The sequence below is a fragment of the Chroicocephalus ridibundus genome, chromosome 11 (assembly GCF_963924245.1).
Source record: "Chroicocephalus ridibundus chromosome 11, bChrRid1.1, whole genome shotgun sequence".
In the NCBI taxonomy this organism is placed as follows: Eukaryota; Metazoa; Chordata; class Aves; order Charadriiformes; family Laridae; genus Chroicocephalus; species Chroicocephalus ridibundus.
The window spans coordinates 9451975-9470159 of NC_086294.1; the positions used below are offsets into that span (position 1 = coordinate 9451975).

The 18185-nt window shown below is 40.0% G+C and overlaps 1 protein-coding gene across 1 annotated transcript in view; it reads right to left on the reverse strand.

Moving 5' to 3' along the window:
- TTC1 (tetratricopeptide repeat domain 1) overlaps positions 1 to 17070 on the reverse strand; it is a 30248-nt gene extending 13178 nt beyond the window's left edge. The window contains exons 1-5 of the mRNA XM_063348975.1: positions 16991 to 17070; positions 16080 to 16412; positions 5168 to 5228; positions 3227 to 3339; positions 1186 to 1222 (exon numbers count right to left, since the gene is read on the reverse strand). Of these exons, the coding sequence (XP_063205045.1) occupies positions 1186 to 1222; positions 3227 to 3339; positions 5168 to 5228; positions 16080 to 16403 (535 nt within the window). The 5' untranslated portion in view covers positions 16404 to 16412; positions 16991 to 17070. The remainder of the gene's footprint in view (positions 1 to 1185; positions 1223 to 3226; positions 3340 to 5167; positions 5229 to 16079; positions 16413 to 16990) is intronic.
- Positions 17071 to 18185: the final 1115 nt, after the last annotated feature.

Consider the following 18185-nt stretch of genomic DNA (forward strand, 5'->3'; position numbering starts at 1 on the left):
ATTTAAGCTTTTCCTCTCCTTGTTCCCTTGGCAGCCATGACCGCATATACAGATGCGGTTAAGACTGAACACTAAACAGTAACCTGCAAATGGTAATTTCTGAAGAATTTCTTCATCCATTTTTCATCATAGAAAGAGGAAGAATGAAAGACTGCCAATTTTATAATTATTAACCCATTAAAATGGTTCTCAGGACAATTAAATCTAGGATTATCTAGCTAAATATTCTGGTTTATTTCTTCTGGAAGGACAAAGACAATGCTACAGTCAGCAAGTTGCAGGTTAGCGTGAATTACTCTGCTGTGCTCCAAGTGTTGCATTGCAGTTTGTAAGCCAAATCCCTGGGGAACGTCAAGCGATGGTAGGTTTATGTCTCACTGCTGCAAAGCAGGCTGATTCCCTTTCAGCCACTACAAAATTAGCAGAAGTGTTTTTCAAAACGCACCACCACCAAAACAAGGCAAAGCCCCAAAGTGACAAAGGCCAGCTAGAATTTTTTACCTTCAAGAATGCTTTTAAGCATGTACAGACTCGTATTTACTGTACAAGCAGTACTGGCACGCAGCCATTGGATTAGTTTTCTGATTGGTAATTTGGACTTTTTTCCCCCAGCTGTCATGGGGGGTTTAACAAATATTCAAGCATGGGTGAGTGGGTGGAAGCAATAAAGCACTGCACAGCTGAAATGATTTCACCAGAAGTTGCAGAGAAAACTATGCAGGACAAGAATGGGAGAGCATAAGCCCTTGTGACAAAGCAAAAGCCTTGTATAAAAGGGACTTGATAATGCTTTTAATTCTATAAGGCCTCACGGTTCCTTCGAATCTGTGATTAAACCAAGACTGGTGTGGGGTGGGGAATGGCAGGTGGAAGTGGGTTTAAAATAGTAGGTGTAAAGAAGCAGCTTCCATAATAAAAAGACTTTTCTATTAAAAATAAGTACAAACAGCAGCCTTATTGGCACAAGAGAAAGCAAATTATTACAGACAGGAAAATGTTGATAGACATTTTACAAAATAAATAATATTTATAATTCTAGATTCAGGTGTCTTCCACCACAGCTTTTCTATAAATTCTTTAAAGACCCTTACGTCCAAAATGACAGCTCTGCAGTAAGGCACTAATGGGCATAATTCATATATGAAAGATCTGGCACGAGAGCAGCACACTGAGAAAAAGTCATACCTTTGCTGCAGTCACTTAGGGCAGCTTCTGTCTTGTCCTAGAACACAAAATAGTTTTGTTATTCTTAAGTCATATTTCTTGGGGAACAGATTATTTGCAACTGCAAGCAAATGGTTTGTCTGGCATTCCAAGGAACTGGGATGTTCATGTAATCAAGGCTTTTCATACCGTTGCTTCTGCTGTAAAGCTCTTTACCAGTGATTAACTTCCTCTCAGCGAAGGCTGCCAGTGTTCACATTGCAGGGCTGCCCCACTAATCGGTCGGCACTCAACAGCCGGCAGCGCGCTACGCTCAAAAGGCTGAGTCACATCTGCAGGCCTTGGCTTAACCCACCTCCAGCTTTTCTACCTTTGTCAATTAATTAAGGGGTTGGAATAGACGGTTCCCAAGACTCCCAGATAAATTCTTGTCTGTACTAAGACATCTGGAAAGCAGACACTGCCTTTAGCACTAATACAGCTTTCTCTACAAGGGACAATGCGTGAGACTTCCAGAAGCGGTAGGGACAAGATTTTAGTGCACCCAGATAACCAGAGCAAGAAGATGAGAACCAGGCAATCTGCTTATAATGAAACAAGAAAAAACCAAAACCCAAAAGAGCTGAGACAGAGATCCAATTTTCACCCAAACTAAAAGGGCTTTAAAAAAAAATGCAAAATAAATCAGACTGTTCCATGCTTGTATTGTTGATCTAAGTAGTAGTAATCTTTCTACACCCAAAGAACTATTTTCTCCTCCACAAAACAGAATTTGTCTCAGAGGTTCTTGGCTTACAAGCTTTTATTGTAGTGCAAAGCAAATGGGTGCAGCAGGTATGGAAGAACCAACGTAATGGGGAAATTATTAACAATATGAATCTATTTTCAGACTAATCTATTGCTCTGTCAGGTTTCACTGATCTATGCTGGTGAGATACACTAGTTTCTGCACAGTTCTATCATCTTGGGCTCATTTGGGTACTATTGGATTAGTTTCCTGGTGATATGAATTGTTAACGTCTGGATTATGAGGAGGTTTTTCAGTTTACAGCTTTCCTATTTGAAAGGTTCCAGCATCTGTTGTTACAGATTTTATTCCATTTTTTTTCTTGTCTGGTCAAACAATTCATTATCCCAACAGCAAGTTAGATAATTCTGGCTGAACAAGAATACTCTACACTGAGTAAGAATTTATTTATTTATGCCAAATATGGTGGCCAGGTGCATTTCTAAGCAGAGCTGCATCTGTCTCTGGAGGAAAACTGCAAGAAAGTTCCCTTTGCAGGAGGGTAAACTGAGGACAGGAGTTACTGTGCTATTTTTCTATAATAATCTAATCTTAAAAACAAAGGCAAAAATAGGGAGTCAATTCTCCGTATTATGAAGTGAAAGTGAAATCTTCTGTTTAGACAGATTGTGTTCTATGCCTTCCATGCTACTTAAGTGTATTGCCGATTCTGGTAACGTACGGGCACCTGTCCCTGGTCAAGGAATAGAACACCTACAAAGAAAGCTGCACCCATTCTATCCAGACCGTGCCCTACTCTATAGGTCTGTCCTACTACATAGTAAGTGTGAAGGAAGCAAACTCACTAAATTAATAAAGCCATAGTTAGGAAGTCCTGCTTATGCCCCAAAGCATTTGAGCCAATTAAATGAAGGCAAGTATCTGACAATCCAGGCTTTCAGAAAAAACACTAACGAGCTACAATTCTAAACAATATAATACATGGTCTGCATACAGTAAATGTGCTTAAAGACATCTGTTCCACACGAACTTTGCATTTCATTAAAACAGAGAAAATGAAAGAAAAATCAGTGTTTTAAAGATAATGCTGCAGAGCAACTTTGAACAGCTTTTCCAACTGCAACTTTCAGGTTGATATTCATCCTCAGTAAAACCAAGCATACCAGCATTTCTACTGGGAGCACGAGAGATTGAGCAAGTGGCAAAACCTGCATACAGCTTTATTCTTTTGCCCTCATTTATGCACCCCTAATGCCTTCATTATTGCATTTGTCATGTAATCAATACATGGTGTTTTGTAAAAAGAATATTCACCTGTTTCATTTTTGCAGCAGCTCTGTTTGAAAACAAAACAGCCCTGTCCTTCTGGAAGCAGGCTGGACAAATCTGCAGAGCCTTCGTGTAAGAGTCTTCTGCCTCTCCATAGTCTGCAGATGCAATAGGAAAAAAAACCACAACAAAACAGACCATTTATTTCAAATGCCAGTACAGTCAGTGAACCACCTGGCCAAGATTTCTTTGGAAACATTTCTCAATATATGATGCAATATTAAACGAGAATCAGTAGCTGCTTTCAGACAAAGTGCATTACTAAGTAGTACATAGATCAATGACAATTAATTATTTCAAAATCAACACCCTTGTAAAAGCAGAAATATAGTCCTGAGCTTGTAACAGGTACAGCATGATATGCATATAATTCTCATCCCTGAAATTGTTTCATTCTATTTGAGTAGCAGCCTTAGAGGTAGAATCTCTTTAGATTAAGCGTGTCCTTGATCTGAAAGGAGGCATGTGCTGAAACATGTCACTGCACCGATACCTGTTCAAAGCAGTTACGAAGATATTTTATTTGCCACATCATCTTCAATAACTGACTTAAAGGTCAGTCACCACAAAGCCATTATCACCCGAAGGTCATCCGTCATCCATCTGGTCTAAAGCAAGGAGCAGTGGTAAACCACATGGGATTATCAAGTTATTAATTTTCTAATAAAGGTACAGTCAAGAGTGAAAAGGCCCTATACTGACTCTGAACAATGCCCTGCCAGCTGACAAGTGTATTGTCCTCAAAACAGCAATTCTTTCTGTGCACATTAGCTGGCGACCATCCAGGTGCTTCAAAGGCTGTGTGTTTCTGATTAGTAAGCACTTTGGCAGGCACTGGCACACTGAAAAGATCTGCCAAAGAATTTGTCAAGAAGAGGCTACGGATGAGACTTCACAAAATGAGTCAGCCAGCATTACAGATTTGCTGCTTTCATGGTCGAAGCAGTTTCCTTCTCCCTGCTCTGATACTTGCCTGAAATGGTAAATCATTCCCCAGGAATCTTGCTCTCTTAGCACACAATAAGAGACCTCCAACACGAAGGTCACTGTCTGGTTATCAGGGACTTCTGGGAAGGGAAGTTGTTTGTGTTCCTGCTGACTGAGGAAAGTATGAATCTGCTTTTCCTGGTTTCTTTGTGAATCCTCTAGCCACCAGAACGCTAAATGAAAGGCAGGTGTCAAAATCACTTCCCCTTTATGTTTTTTTAATTAAAAGCACTGTTGCAGTTACTTATTACTGACATCAACCCTGTTGTTATGTATTACCTATGTTCAGAACAAGTCCAGTTCCGGCATAAGCTAGAAATTTACATACCTCTAGAGTAGGTTTTGTAAATACATGTATGTGTAGGTGTACATCTATACGTATATATACACACATATACCTATGTGTGCATCTCCATATACACATGTACATGATATATATACACATTTATGTATGTATATAGATGTACATGTAAGGACATATAGATATCTATATATAGGTACACACATATAGATAAATAAAATATATAACAGGTACAGTCAGTGGATAAAAAGATGCAACTATACAAATGTATGAGAGACCTACTGAGCCGAAGTCCTGCATTAGCAAAACTCAGAGCCTAGTGGAAGCCTTTTTGATTAGTAAAAGAAACCCTGGCACTTGGAAGGCAGTCAATTCTGTATCATGTTCTTGGATTTAAACACTTAGCTTTCATGAGAATCCTGCTTTAGTAATCCAAGTCTTTGTGATTTCAACTTAAGGAGGACTGCTTTCCCCTTCTGTTCTCTAGAGCTGGATGCAAAATGATATAGATGATAAATTTGGACAATGAATGATAGGTGTGAGATCTTCCTATGGGTTTTCTGCAACATTACCGTGATGGCTAAGTACTAATTAAGATCCTCTAACATCCATATGGTGTGAAAAGATTATCAACCCACCTCCTTTCTTGAACTGCTCATTTCCTTTCTCCTTCAGCATTGTGCTCTCCTTTCTTCTTTTCTACAAAAGAAAAGACAATGTCTCAAAGAATTTAACTGAAATGAACAAGTAGGTCAGCTGCAGTTCCAAATAAAGTATGAACGGAAATCAGAATAAAATATAACTTGAAGAATTTTAACTAGTACCAAGATTGCTTGCTTGTAGTCACTGTTACATGATATACTTTATATATCCACGAAACCTGGAGTATAACAACAAGGCAATTAAAAAGCTCCAGTTCATGGACACAGTATGCAGAAAGAGCATTCATAGTGAATTACATGGTTTAAACTAATACGTTAGCTTTTTAGCTGGCTGTTTGTTTCTCCTTTCCAATTCAATTTAGTTCAATCAGTGCAGGTCAACTATGTAGAATGTATTTTAGATGTAAAGTCTCAAAAATTTTGCTTGAGATTATTCCATCTCAGAAATTCATAGTTGCTTTCAGAGATGTACAAAGCACGTTGAGCTGACTGCATCAGAAAGAGGTCTATGGACGGTACTGCCCTGAAAGATTTCTTATGCAGAGAGTGACTAAACCATCAGAGGGAGAGACAGGAAGATTGTTCTGTTATACAGTGAAAATTGCACATGCTGAGCAGAGTTGTGTTTTCAACCATGAATATCTTAACAGTACCCTTGGCACAAGCGAAGTTGACATGAATGCTCTTAGCCTTTGACAAGAAAACACAGGATGTCACCAAGCCATCTCTTCAGCCTATTTACAATGGAAGTCTTTCACATGCAGACATACCTCACACAAGTAAAAACAAAGCAGTGTAAGTAAGAAGGTAACATCAAGAAGCAATGCTCACGTTCATGAATCATTTCTATGGTAGAAAAATGACCATTTGAACCACTGATTTTGCCCCCAACACACACAAAGGACTTAAATCAAGGTGTCTATAAAGTACATATCATTCAGCAATTAAAAAGCCAACACTAGGAAAAGGAGCAGTTTCCTTCCCTGCAGATTGTGTAAATCAAGGATTAATGCAATTATCAATATCGCACAGAACATCTCCTTGGAAACAGCTAAATATAGTGCTCTTTGTGGAGCGCTGCACCATCTCACAGCTATGCCAAGTAGCTGACAAACAATACAAAATCAGAGGTTCTCTCCCTCTTGCTTTTATTGGTTTTGGAAAGTAATTCACCCGACCACTGTCACCATCTTAGTAATAACAGATCACAATGCTCTGAAAACTAAGCTCAGGGGGATGGCATTCAGTTGACACACAAAATTACACAGTAAAATATCATCTGACCCTTTCAATATATGCCTACATTGCTAAATTTTTTCCTATTGCCTATTAAATATGTTTTCTAATACTCATTCCTCCTCACATTTAAAAAAACAAAAAGCATAGGTCAAACAAAATGTGCACCACTATTTAGAAATTGACTTTCCTCCAGGGTGGACTGACAAACCTACACAAGTCCTTCCGCAATGTCCTTGCGCCAATGTACACAAGCCAGTTGGTGCTTTCTAAATATGAGTATACAAACAAATCTGAGCACTTAAGGCACAAGCCGCATTAAAAGCACAAATTCTTTGTATAAATGCAGGATTCTGTTCACCACAGGGAGTACTTAACTGCATTTGAAAGCTGTACCCAAACTTTCAAAGTGCCGGACAGAACAGCTCCAGCGAGGTCACTGCCAGACACACAGCTGGCCCTCCGCAGAAAGAAATTTTTAAAACATCTTGAATGGATATAGAGTGAAAGTTATTACAACAGAACTAATTTTCATACCAGTGAATAAAGCAGCCAGATTTCAGCACAGAACAGGTTTGGAGATGATGATCCTACTGGAAAACATGAAAGATCTACATAGACAACCCTCATTCAAGATAAGAAATGCTTGAAACACTAGCCCTACTGACTTCACTGCTCATGACCTCTTTAGAACTGGCCTTTAAGTGCCATTAACTGATTCACTGTTGCATAAGGTAGAGTTACAACTCTACAATAATGAAAGAATTTTTTCATATAAAATGAGAACTATAGCATGTTTGCAGCACTCCTGATGCAGAAACCCTAAAAATCAAGAAATACTGTACTGAAAAAAGTTCTACCTGTATTACCATTATTTTGCTTCATTTTATTAAAATTATTACAAAATATTGCACGTTTACCCCAGTTAAGTATTAAACACTAATATAAAAAGTGATTTGAAGCAAGAAGGCTTCAGGAGAATAAGCTTTATATTTAAAAAAAAGAAAAAAAAGAAAAAAGAGTAAAAGGAACAAAAAAAATTCTTCAATGTGGGATTCCGTCTCAGGTAGCCAAGAGGATTGTGACCTAGAGTCTCAAGAGCACAGAAGACAGACTGAGGTGGTGGTATGGCCATGTTCGCTGGGGAAACATGGGCAGATGAAAGTTCTGAGAAACTGACGTGTTTAAGGCCTGTCACACTGGGAAGCTGGTGATTCATACAGCTCTCCTCAGAAAGCCCGTTCCTTGGTATGTCCTCTTGCCTGCAAATCAAACTGCACAAACTTGAAGGACAGAGGACTATTAGTCACTTAACTTACACAGATATGCAAATGTCAGCGACAGTCTTGCGGTCACTTCTGACTATTTGACCAAAGAAGGTGTTGCCTAAGCATGTTCCAGAAGCCAGAAGCATTGTTAAGAACACAGAATATGGTTTTGCAGCTTACTCAGCTCCCTGGAAAGCAGCAACGCAAGCAGTGCAGTCCTGGTTCAAACCCCATATTTCTGTTATAGCTGGACCAACATTTTCAAGATATCCCTGTATTATGGGTTTCAGGCTGTCCCTGAAGTTCCAAACTGTACAAGTTTTTGCACTATTTTTCAAAAAGATAAAAGTCTATAGAGTACGTCATGCATCATTCTGGATTTGTATTTGAACTATGACCTATAAGCAATACATAATAGCAGACCATCCTCTGGCTTTTCCATAAAATGTAAAAGCATACATATTAGCACGTACATCCCAAACGCACTGCCCTCTAAAGGACACTATGTATTTGTGAAATAAATACATAATTTATTCCTCTCTATATACATTTCTTTAACAGAAAATCCTAACACAAAACCAGTGGAAAATCAACTATTTTGGATGAATTTACATTCAACCTGAAAGGATTGCTCCAATGGATGCTGTTAGAATCTGTCTTCTATTCAAATTGTGGGTAAAAAAAGCCAAAACGGAACAAAAACTACAGCGCTGTTAGATATAACTTCTTCACTCAGTATGCTGCATTTCCAGCTTCGATGGACAATTGCAAATTGACTGGTCATCAGTTTACTGTGATCATATCAAACCAGAGTGAAAAAATTGCAAGTGACTTGTCCTTGGGACAAATTTTGCAGAATGTCATTTTAGTGTCCCCACCCACTCATTTTTTTCAGAAAAAGATTTAAGTAGCTGCAGGGCACGCTACCCTTTCCTCAGCAAGGGAAGTAGGTCAGGCTGAACTCCTAGAATGCTCTGCCTAAGGAAAAGATATCTTGAGCCACTACGTTCCCTGAGGCTGCTCGTATACAACATTGAGGTTGCACACAACTTCCCCAGTTTCCCCAAATTCATTATGATTTTCTGCTATTCAAAGTCAGCAAAATCTTAAGTTTTTTTTTTTTTTTTGAAAATTTTATTAACACAAAGATGACAATTTCCAAATGTCAGGCATTACCTTTTGATGTACAAAGTAAAAAAAAGATATTTTTGAAGTCCAGAAGAAATAACTACATTTAAGTAGTAATATGATTCTGAAAGGATCTGATTAGAAATGTTTACAGATTTGGATACTGAATTTTGAATATTTTAAATATTTTGAATATTGTCCATATTCTGAAGAAATTAGGATCTTAACATAAACCTGCCTGGCAAGCAAGAGGTGCTGAAGATTAAGGCCTGATCTGAAGTAATGAGAAAAGACAGCTTGGCCTTCTGACAATAAAGTGCAACAATTCAAAAGAAAGGCCATCAAATACAGTCCCTGAACCGCAACTACTCTGCCAAAAAACTCAGGGTTAAAAATAAAAGCATTAAAGCGTTATTATACTATTAGAGAAGAAAGCAACCTACACATTTTCACCATTTGTTTTGGAAGTAACCAATTTAATGGAAGTGCTGGAAGTTAAATCCTTAAATATAGCAGGTGAGAGCTGAAGGACAAATACCCTCAGTTTGTAATGCTTCCAACTATGCTTCTGCTGGCTGTTCCTATGCATTTTATTTGATCAATTGATTTAACTTTGCTAGGGAACTGTTCTTGGCTCTAGTTTTGTCAAGAGCAGCAAACGTGTACTCTCTTCTCTGTAAGGCTATTTATACAGTGTGACAACGCACATCTGCATCTCATATACCCTTTTGTAAGGTCACCACGTAGCAGTCAATTTAAAATTACTGGCGTTCAAAGGGTGCACAGAAGCAAAGAATTTAAACAGATAAGGAATATACTTTTCAGCTTCAAATACCAATGCTATTTCTAAGTCATCCGTTAGTAGTCATCTGCTTCCCCCTGCAGTTTTGCAAAGCTATTGCTGTATCACGCATTCAAGTATTCGAATTTCAATTTAAGGTTGTAGTCACTCAAAAAATCCTTTTTCAAGTCTTGCTAGAGTTGTCACTTGAAAACTGTGCCAAATCTGCCCTCTACACTGAGGAGGCAGAGTAATAAGTATTGCCAGACTCTAGCTGACCTCTGCTCATTGTAACTCCATGGTAAAGACACATTAGTCTTTCTACTGCCAAATCAGTACCTTTTCCTGAAATTGTAAGCAGCACTTCCAGAAATAAGAGGTCATATCCATCTTTGACAGTCAGTTTAAGGTAACAGGCCACACTAACCGTGACTGTTCCTGAGTGACACGACATGCCATTCAGTCATCCCTGTTCCAGAGGCAACAGCCTCAGGCAGAAAAGTGGAGCTGACCACTTAATCCATCACCACCACCAGTCAAAAAGGTCTCAATTTGACAGTATCAGCATCTTCCTGAGAAATGCAAAAATGAATATAAGACTAAAATCAGATAGCAGCACTGAGAGAAAGATGAAGGTATATTTTTTCACTCTATTAAATTGCCATCCAGAAGACTTTTTTTCGTTTAAAATGTAACTCAAAGAACTATAAATCACAAAGGGAGAGTATAACTCCAGATTTTATCCGAGTTCTTCTCACGAGCACTTGGAATTAATTACCCTAGCAGATACAGATATACTTCTCAAATGTAGTTCTCCAAGTTTTGATTAACTCAGAAAATAAAACGTGATGTTTTGTTCTATTTTGCAAACTATAAGACAGGGCAGTTTAAGTCTAGCAATCGATCTTTTCCTCCAATTTGACCAAAAATATAGCATATTTAGTATTGGTGCTGTACTGTACACAGGATTCAGGTTACTAAAGTAGGTCATTTGAATAGGGGGATCACCTTTTAGTATATTTCACAAGATTGCATTGTGATGCTTTCAAAACCCAATTGTCTTACAAGTTTTATTGCTACAAAAAATAATATTGAATGCTCATGAGAATTGTTAACAAAAGATATATTCCTTATTGGTATCTGTCAGTAATTTGTAAGTTTTACTGCTGTGCAGCCAGTTGCCTTGTCTCATGTATTAATAATCTAGTTTTTTTGGTCCAAGCACATAATCTTCCTGAAAGGAGTTCTGAGAGCATCTCCAAGTGATCAACACCTGAGGACTACTCCAAAATACGACTCGCTTCGTTGTATCCTATCTTCTGGTTTGTTCCTTAGCTTTTATTTCAAAAATACTATAGAAAAAACAGCAACTGTGATGGAGTCAAGGTTGCTATACTATATGGACAGATGGAACTAGGAAAACACCAAATGCTAAAATGAACGACTACACCTGAGAATCCATCTCAAAAGAAATCCCAGATCAGTTCTTCAGCCCCTGGAAAAGCAAATTCTATAGAGAAGCCATAATTTATGGAAGAACAATGGGATCAACCTGAAGCATGGGGTAAAAAGGGTGAGGAGAGGTGCAGTTTAAAGGAAATTTCTTAATTAAGACAATGTTCTCTAACACATCCTAGAACTTCTGGAGAAAACAGGGGGAAAAAAAAAGAAAAGAAAGAAGTTAGTTTTACTGTTTAGCCCAGAACTGAAAAAAGTCTCAAGTATAACTCAAAAATACGTTTCAGAGATCAGTTTCACTTAATTCTTACAGAGTTGCCAACATGATACTAATCAAGAATCTCCTCTATTAGAGCTCTGTTCCTTGTCTTACTGACATATTTCCTAGTGTTAACGTAGAAGCTGAGCATGATTACTACCAGCTGTAGCTCTACTGCACATGCAACAGCCCAACGAAATGAACTGCTTTTGAAGAATATTAGATGTTTATTCCAGGGTCTTACAGCAGCTAGAAAGGACAGTTCTGTATCCAAAATGAAAGCTTACTAGGCCAGCTGCTTAAGTCTTTGCCAGACAAGGCCCAAAGAACATGACAACATCTGTCATGATGGAAGAGCATGAGGGATTCAGAATCTTGCTGCTGGATAAACTCATAATTAATGTGTGTCCCTCCAGAAGAGGACCAGGTCAGACTGAAACAATTACCATGTAGCAGCTGTTGGGTGTCTTCTGATTAATTCTGCAGTCTAGACCAACGTCAAAGCCATCACTGTCAATGACAACTAACCAGAAAAATCTGTTTGTAATGCATCAAAAGCAATTTACTGCTCAGTGCCTCTGCTGAGGCAGCAATCAGCATGCTTTTGAAACAACAACAACAATCTTATAAAAGTGAATTTTGTTCCAGCTTGCTTAACTCTCACAAAGCTCTGAGTTGCAAGTCCAGGCAAGCACCCAGGCTCTATGCTACATCTGTTTTTCAAGAATGCTTCTTGCAGGTTTGTGTCTTAATATCCCTTTAAGTTCTTCTTTTGCTTCATTGTGCAGAGAATTCTTACAGTATTGGTACTGGGTTCCTGGAAGTAATTCCTATTGCTTAAAATTAGAAATCTCACTGTATGGGGCTCTCAAAATATAATTGAGAGAACACACAGAACCACTTGCTCCTTCACTTTGATCCCTGCAGCAGCTTCTCCATGGGTGAGAATTTCTACTCAGAGCTGCTACCATGAAAGCTTGCACATAGGATACGCGTAAATACACAGAACAAGGACTAGAATCTGTCTTTGCATCTCCAGAATAAATTAGAGACTTTCTTTTCTACAGACTACTTATTGGAGAACATCACTCTAAAGAATTCAGTTATTAAAGCTGCTAAAACATAACAATGGGCTTAGTTTAAAAAAAATAATAATCCAACCAGAAACTATTAAGGTGTAGGTCCATAAATTTGATTTGAGCAGGGCTAACATCCAGCTCTCCTTATGACTTGAGTACATAGTTTATGGTTGGTGCTGCAGCCACAGTTCATAGGAAGTTTTTCTTCTTTAGGTAAGTAGTCTAATTACAGAAAATCCATCTACCCCTGTATGCCATCACGAGACTGCCATTTGATGTCTACTTTTACCAGCATTGCCCTTGATCTAAAAATACAGCATTGTTTTTCATCTGAATCATTCCCCGTAGCTGGTTCACTGCACATTCACACAGAGAGGTGTGCTAGCACAATGAAGGAGGCAGCAGGGGGCTGAGAATAACTGATGAAGGGCTGCCTAAGTAGCAAACACAGTGCTGCTGCTGAGTGTCTGGTCACAACCTAAACAGTCAAATAAACAAGTTCTGAATATTTCTGCCTCATTTTCTCCAGCTGAAAAAAAAAAAAAAAAAAAAAAAAAAATCACATTGCCCTTCTTCTCAAAAACGACCTTTTGAGTAATTGGAAGGAGGTTTAAAATGCTTGAAAAACTCTGAATAAATGGATGTACAAAAGCTGTTTTCAGACCGTAGCTGCAGTATTTTTTCTTAAAAGCTGTATAATTTAATATGGAAAAAATATATCTTTTCATATATATATGAATATATATACATATATATTAAAATATAATATATATATAATATAATGAAAAGATTCTTTTCATATTCAATACACAGAGAGTGTTTCAATTTTAAAAATAAAATAAAATTCATAGCCATCAATTTCAAGTACTATAAGGAAAGCTGGAGTGGCGATTCAGGAATGATCCATCGCCGTGGTTTTACAACATAGAGAATGTAAGGTGATGCAGCGTAACATCATGCAAATGGACTACTTCAATAGTTATAACAACTGCTGTAAACTAATTAATCTCTAGTTTCTGGATTTCTCAGACTTTGGTTATAAGAGATACCAACAGTAGTTTGTTAGAGGAAAAACAGCTGTATTTTAAAGACTGCTTATATCATCCACTCAAAAAGCTTTCTATGGAACATAAAGTTCACACTATAAATATTGCCAATCTAATAGTTATGGTGATGCTAAGAGATGGAATCCCTACATTTCATTAGGTATAATCCTAAACCAAGCTGAAAGGCACAATTCTCAATGCCACTGGAAATAAACCTACAGAAAGATAAGAACTGCAGCTGTCTCAAAACTTTCTCTAAGGAAATCTTTCCAGCTTTAAACAGTTACTATTTTGTACTGCCATAGCACCTTTCAATGGAGTTCCACAAAGGTGAATGCAAGCATTCAACATTCACTATTCTTTTGCTCCTTTTACAGAAGGAAAAAGAACTGATGTGCAAAATTAAATATTACCTAACAATACAACAGAAACAACACCAGCACGAAAACTAAGACACCCAATTTCCAGGCCTGCTGCTCTTTCTAGTTTAATTCTATGACATAATTTCCCCCCAGCTTTTAGCATTTTGCCTATGAAACTCTCAAGCTGCCTTCAAGTTATAGGCTGCTGCAGAAACCTCATTGTGACTTGTGATGACAGCGTTCCTTGTTGTACAAGAAATAAACACAAGTAGAAAAAAGGGACTGATTAGTCTAACTGGAAAAGGCGCAAGGGCAAGGTGATAATGGTTTTTCTGTGTAGTGAAAAAGTAAAGGAGAGTGAGCAGTGAGTCAAGGAAAGTGATCACTGCTCTCTGTTCAGCACCTGAGAGAGAGTGGAGTGCCCAGTTTTGGTGTACACTCCATACAAGAAATACCAAACCAGCCATTGACTCCCCAGGGGCAGTCCGGCAGAGGACCCCCAGCATGGTCAGAGACCGTGACCTAAGCAGACAGCCTAGGAGAACTGAGTTTGTTAAGCCTTAGGAAAAGGTGGCTCAGGGGAGACTTAATTCCTAGAGAAAATGGAGATATGCAGATGGAGGCATGCAGAAAAAGAAAGGACAGTAGTCACAAGCTGCAACAAAGAAAATTCTAATTAAATAAGAGGAAAAAAAGTTTCCACCATGAGGATAGTTAAACACTAGAACAGGGGCCCAGAGAGGCAGTGCAACCTCCAGACTCTGAGATGTTTGCATGGCTCTGGGCCGGCTGACCTATTTTATCTACCTTTGAGCAGAGGGTTGGAATAGATGACCTCTCCAGAGGCCCTTTTGGGGCAAAGGATGCACCAAATAACTTCTTGAGATTCTTCCCCACTCCCGTTATTCAAATTAGAGCTCAAAGTATTACAACTGGCAAGCATCATTAAGCCCATTTTATAGATGTCAAAATTGAGACACAGAGATACAAACTGACTTCCACAAGGTGAAGCAGCAGACAAGTGTTACATCTAGTCTCATTCCTACCTCAAGGAAATAATATTCCATGTTCCCCTTCCCCACTAATCCCATATTGCTTTTCCACCTCAAGGAACTTCTACATTAACAAGACAATCTATACTACAGATGAAAAACTACCTTCTTCTCTTCACTGATGTATTTTGGTCAGAAGTCACACCCTACCAGCAAGGGAACTATTTGAGCCACAACTTGACTAAATTTCTCTATACTAGTTTGTAACAAACAATACAGATGTTTGGTTGCCTCTGGCATCTTAGCTCTGCATACCTCTACTCCACATTCTCTATTTACAGCAGCTGGCAGTAAGGCCACACTATAGTCAAGTTACTGCCAAGCCTCTCCCTCTTTCCAACTTTTTGGGGCAATGCATAGCCAGCATTTATTTACTTATACAACACAGACAGGGCTAGCCAACAGTTAAGAAAGCGTGGTCCAACTTTACTAAGTCAGTTGAATCAGAAGAGATGAGCCTGCCTGTACAAAAGAGTAATAAGCCCCTACAAATTCACTGAAACATTCATAATATTTAAGCACTTTAAAAAAAAACTAATCTCATATGACCCTTCATTTCTTCTTTTTCATCAAGCACCTCATTTTATTAGTACTTGTCCATTACAGTAGTAATTCCTTCTACTGCCCCTGGTGATTTGGGAGTTTCCAGAATAAAAACTATAAAGCTATACAACACACTATCTTCCCCTGTGAAGTAATGCTTTCCTAAGATGCTGTCTACCTCCTCTTGTCAGCTTCCATTCCTTACTCCACCGTCTCCTTCCCTTATCATAATCAGTTATTCAATATGCTACCTATGATCCAAACTGCAGCTAGCCTCTCAGTAAGTCCTTTTCTTTATTAAAATAAGATCCAATTCATGCCTACATGACTATCCTGAAACCTGCTCTGAGTTTTGGAAAAGCACCTTGCAGCTAACCAGATCAAAACAATGAATGCACACAACTAAATAACATGAAACAGGGAGATTTTTGTTCTTATAATCTCTCCGAGTCACAGTAACCTTAAACACTGGTGAAAGTAGTCAAAAATCTGCAACGGAATGCGATGATTAAGAACAGTAAGGAAAGCTAATAAAAATATTTGTTTCCTAAAAGAAGAAACTAAGAACAGTAAAACTAGACACATAAGAGTCCATTTTCATGCTGGTCACAGACCATTAGAAACGTGACACTGACAATATTGTCTTTTTATATTCAACATTGGTACTTTGGATTACCTGTTTTTCTTCCTCTGGCATATCTTTTTCTAGTTCTAGTAAGTATTCTTCATCTAGTTCTGTCTGCTTCCTTGAGCTATTCTCATCATTCTGTAAATTCCCTTCATCGTCCAGCAGAGGTTCTTTTGCCTCAAAGGAGTCATGACAGTCATGGAAACACTCATCTGCTGTTATGGGATCTTTGGCTGAAGATGCTGTATATCCACTTTCAATGTTTTGGGGATTCTGTACATCTTTGGGGCCAGTCTCTGAAGACTTCTGATCAGAAAGCTTTAAGTGATCAAGTAGTTCTTCAGGTGGACTTGCATCTTTAAACTCTTCCATGTCGGACTCCTTGGAGGGGTTAGGTTTTTAGAAACGAGAAAGAAATAACCCTCAATAAGCATAATATAAATGCCTCATCAGCAAGTGAATCTCTAAAGTTCTTAAAAGTACTATTGACATCACCACAGGGAAAGTATTATCGCTCAGGGGAGGGAGCAACTTATACATGCTTCTATGCACTATGCAGTGACATGGGCCCAGTACGCTGTTCCCATAAATAAGTTAATTCACAGGCTCAGATTCCCAGGACCGGCACAGCACTATACTGCGGCTTTCCCTTCGCAGTGGGACTGAAGTCTCCCACACACGTGCCTACCCACAGGCCTCAGCACCCCCTCGCTCACCCCGGCCCGCTGCGAGCCCCCCGCCGCCGCCACCCGAGGCCCCGCTTGCACCGCACTCCCCTTCAGCCCCGACACGGCGCCCCAGAGCCAGGCCCCAGGCAGCCGTTCCCGGCCGTGTCACCTCAGTCCTACCCCACCCCCAGATATAAGGGGCCAGGCTGCGACCGGCGCCCCCCATGACACCGCCGCCTCCCCCCGGCCCAGGCGCACCCCAGGCCGCCCGCCCCGTCCCCGGACACAGACCTGCGCCTTCCCTTCCGGCCGCCGCGAGCCCCCCGCCCCTCAACCTTCGCCCCGCCGAGCACTTCCTGCCGGCGCCGGCCAATGGGAGGAGGCCGCGCGCAGGCTGCTGGGACTTGCAGTCTTGAGGGGGCGCGTAGCGCGTGAGGGGATCGGGGTGCCTCGCGCCGCCGGGGCGCGGGTTCTCCTGAGGCGAAGGGCGGGAGGAGATGTGAGGTGAGGAGCGGTGCCTTGCCTCACCCTTGTCCTCTCTTTCCCCGAGGTCCCACTCGCCTGTGCGTGGGGCACTGATGTTGAGGGGTTTTTTTTAACACCGGCCGCTTGCACAGCCCTTTTGCGGACCTGGAAGGGCGTCTCTTGTAGTTGTTTGGGCTCACTGCAAGGTTAGAAGTTGCGCCTTGAAACCGCGCCTGTTAGGCTGGGTGCAGGGTAGCTCTGAGGATGCGGGGAGGCTGGGGGCTGCCACCCCAGAGGCTCCTTGAGGGATCAGGAGCAACCAAAACTATGGGAAGTCCCTGAGATGGGAGAGCCCGGCTCCAGTTCCCCCGTTTGCGGTAAGGGCAAGGCTCAGGCTCGCCAGGAAGCGGTTAGGGGATGGAGGCGGGTGTGGTAAAGGAAGCACAGGGCACAGCTAGGGATGATATGGGTGGATAGTGGGAGAGAGGAGGTCTTGGGCAAGCACCACCTGGCTTTCAGGCTGCAAACGTGATCATCTGGAAAAAAAAAAAAAATAAAGTGAGAGGAAAATCTTGATAAATGGACAAAAAGAGAGGTCATATCTACAGCAGCAGGTTGGTGATGTTGGTTCAGGTTCTGTTACCAGTATGACTTTAGCCTAGTGGTTCCTTTATCTAGCGAGTGACTATTTAGCATGCATGTGATACACCTGTATCACTTCTAAGGCACTGTGAGTTGGTTGTTTCCAGTACAGACTTCAGTTTTGCTTTTTCTATTCCAGTGACATGTGAAAACTGTGTTTTACATAATTGAGCACTGGAATAAAACTCCTTTCATCTTGTCTTGCATGCATTCCTTGTGTATCCTGCAAATGTTAATCCCCAAATTTTGAAACAAAATTTCCACAAGTTTTGAACTCAAAGGTGTGTGAAGCAATGCTTTTTTATTGAAAATCACTATGCCAATCCATGAGGCAGTTAAGGCATATTATGAGGTTTTCCTTGCTCTAAAGAGTTTTTCA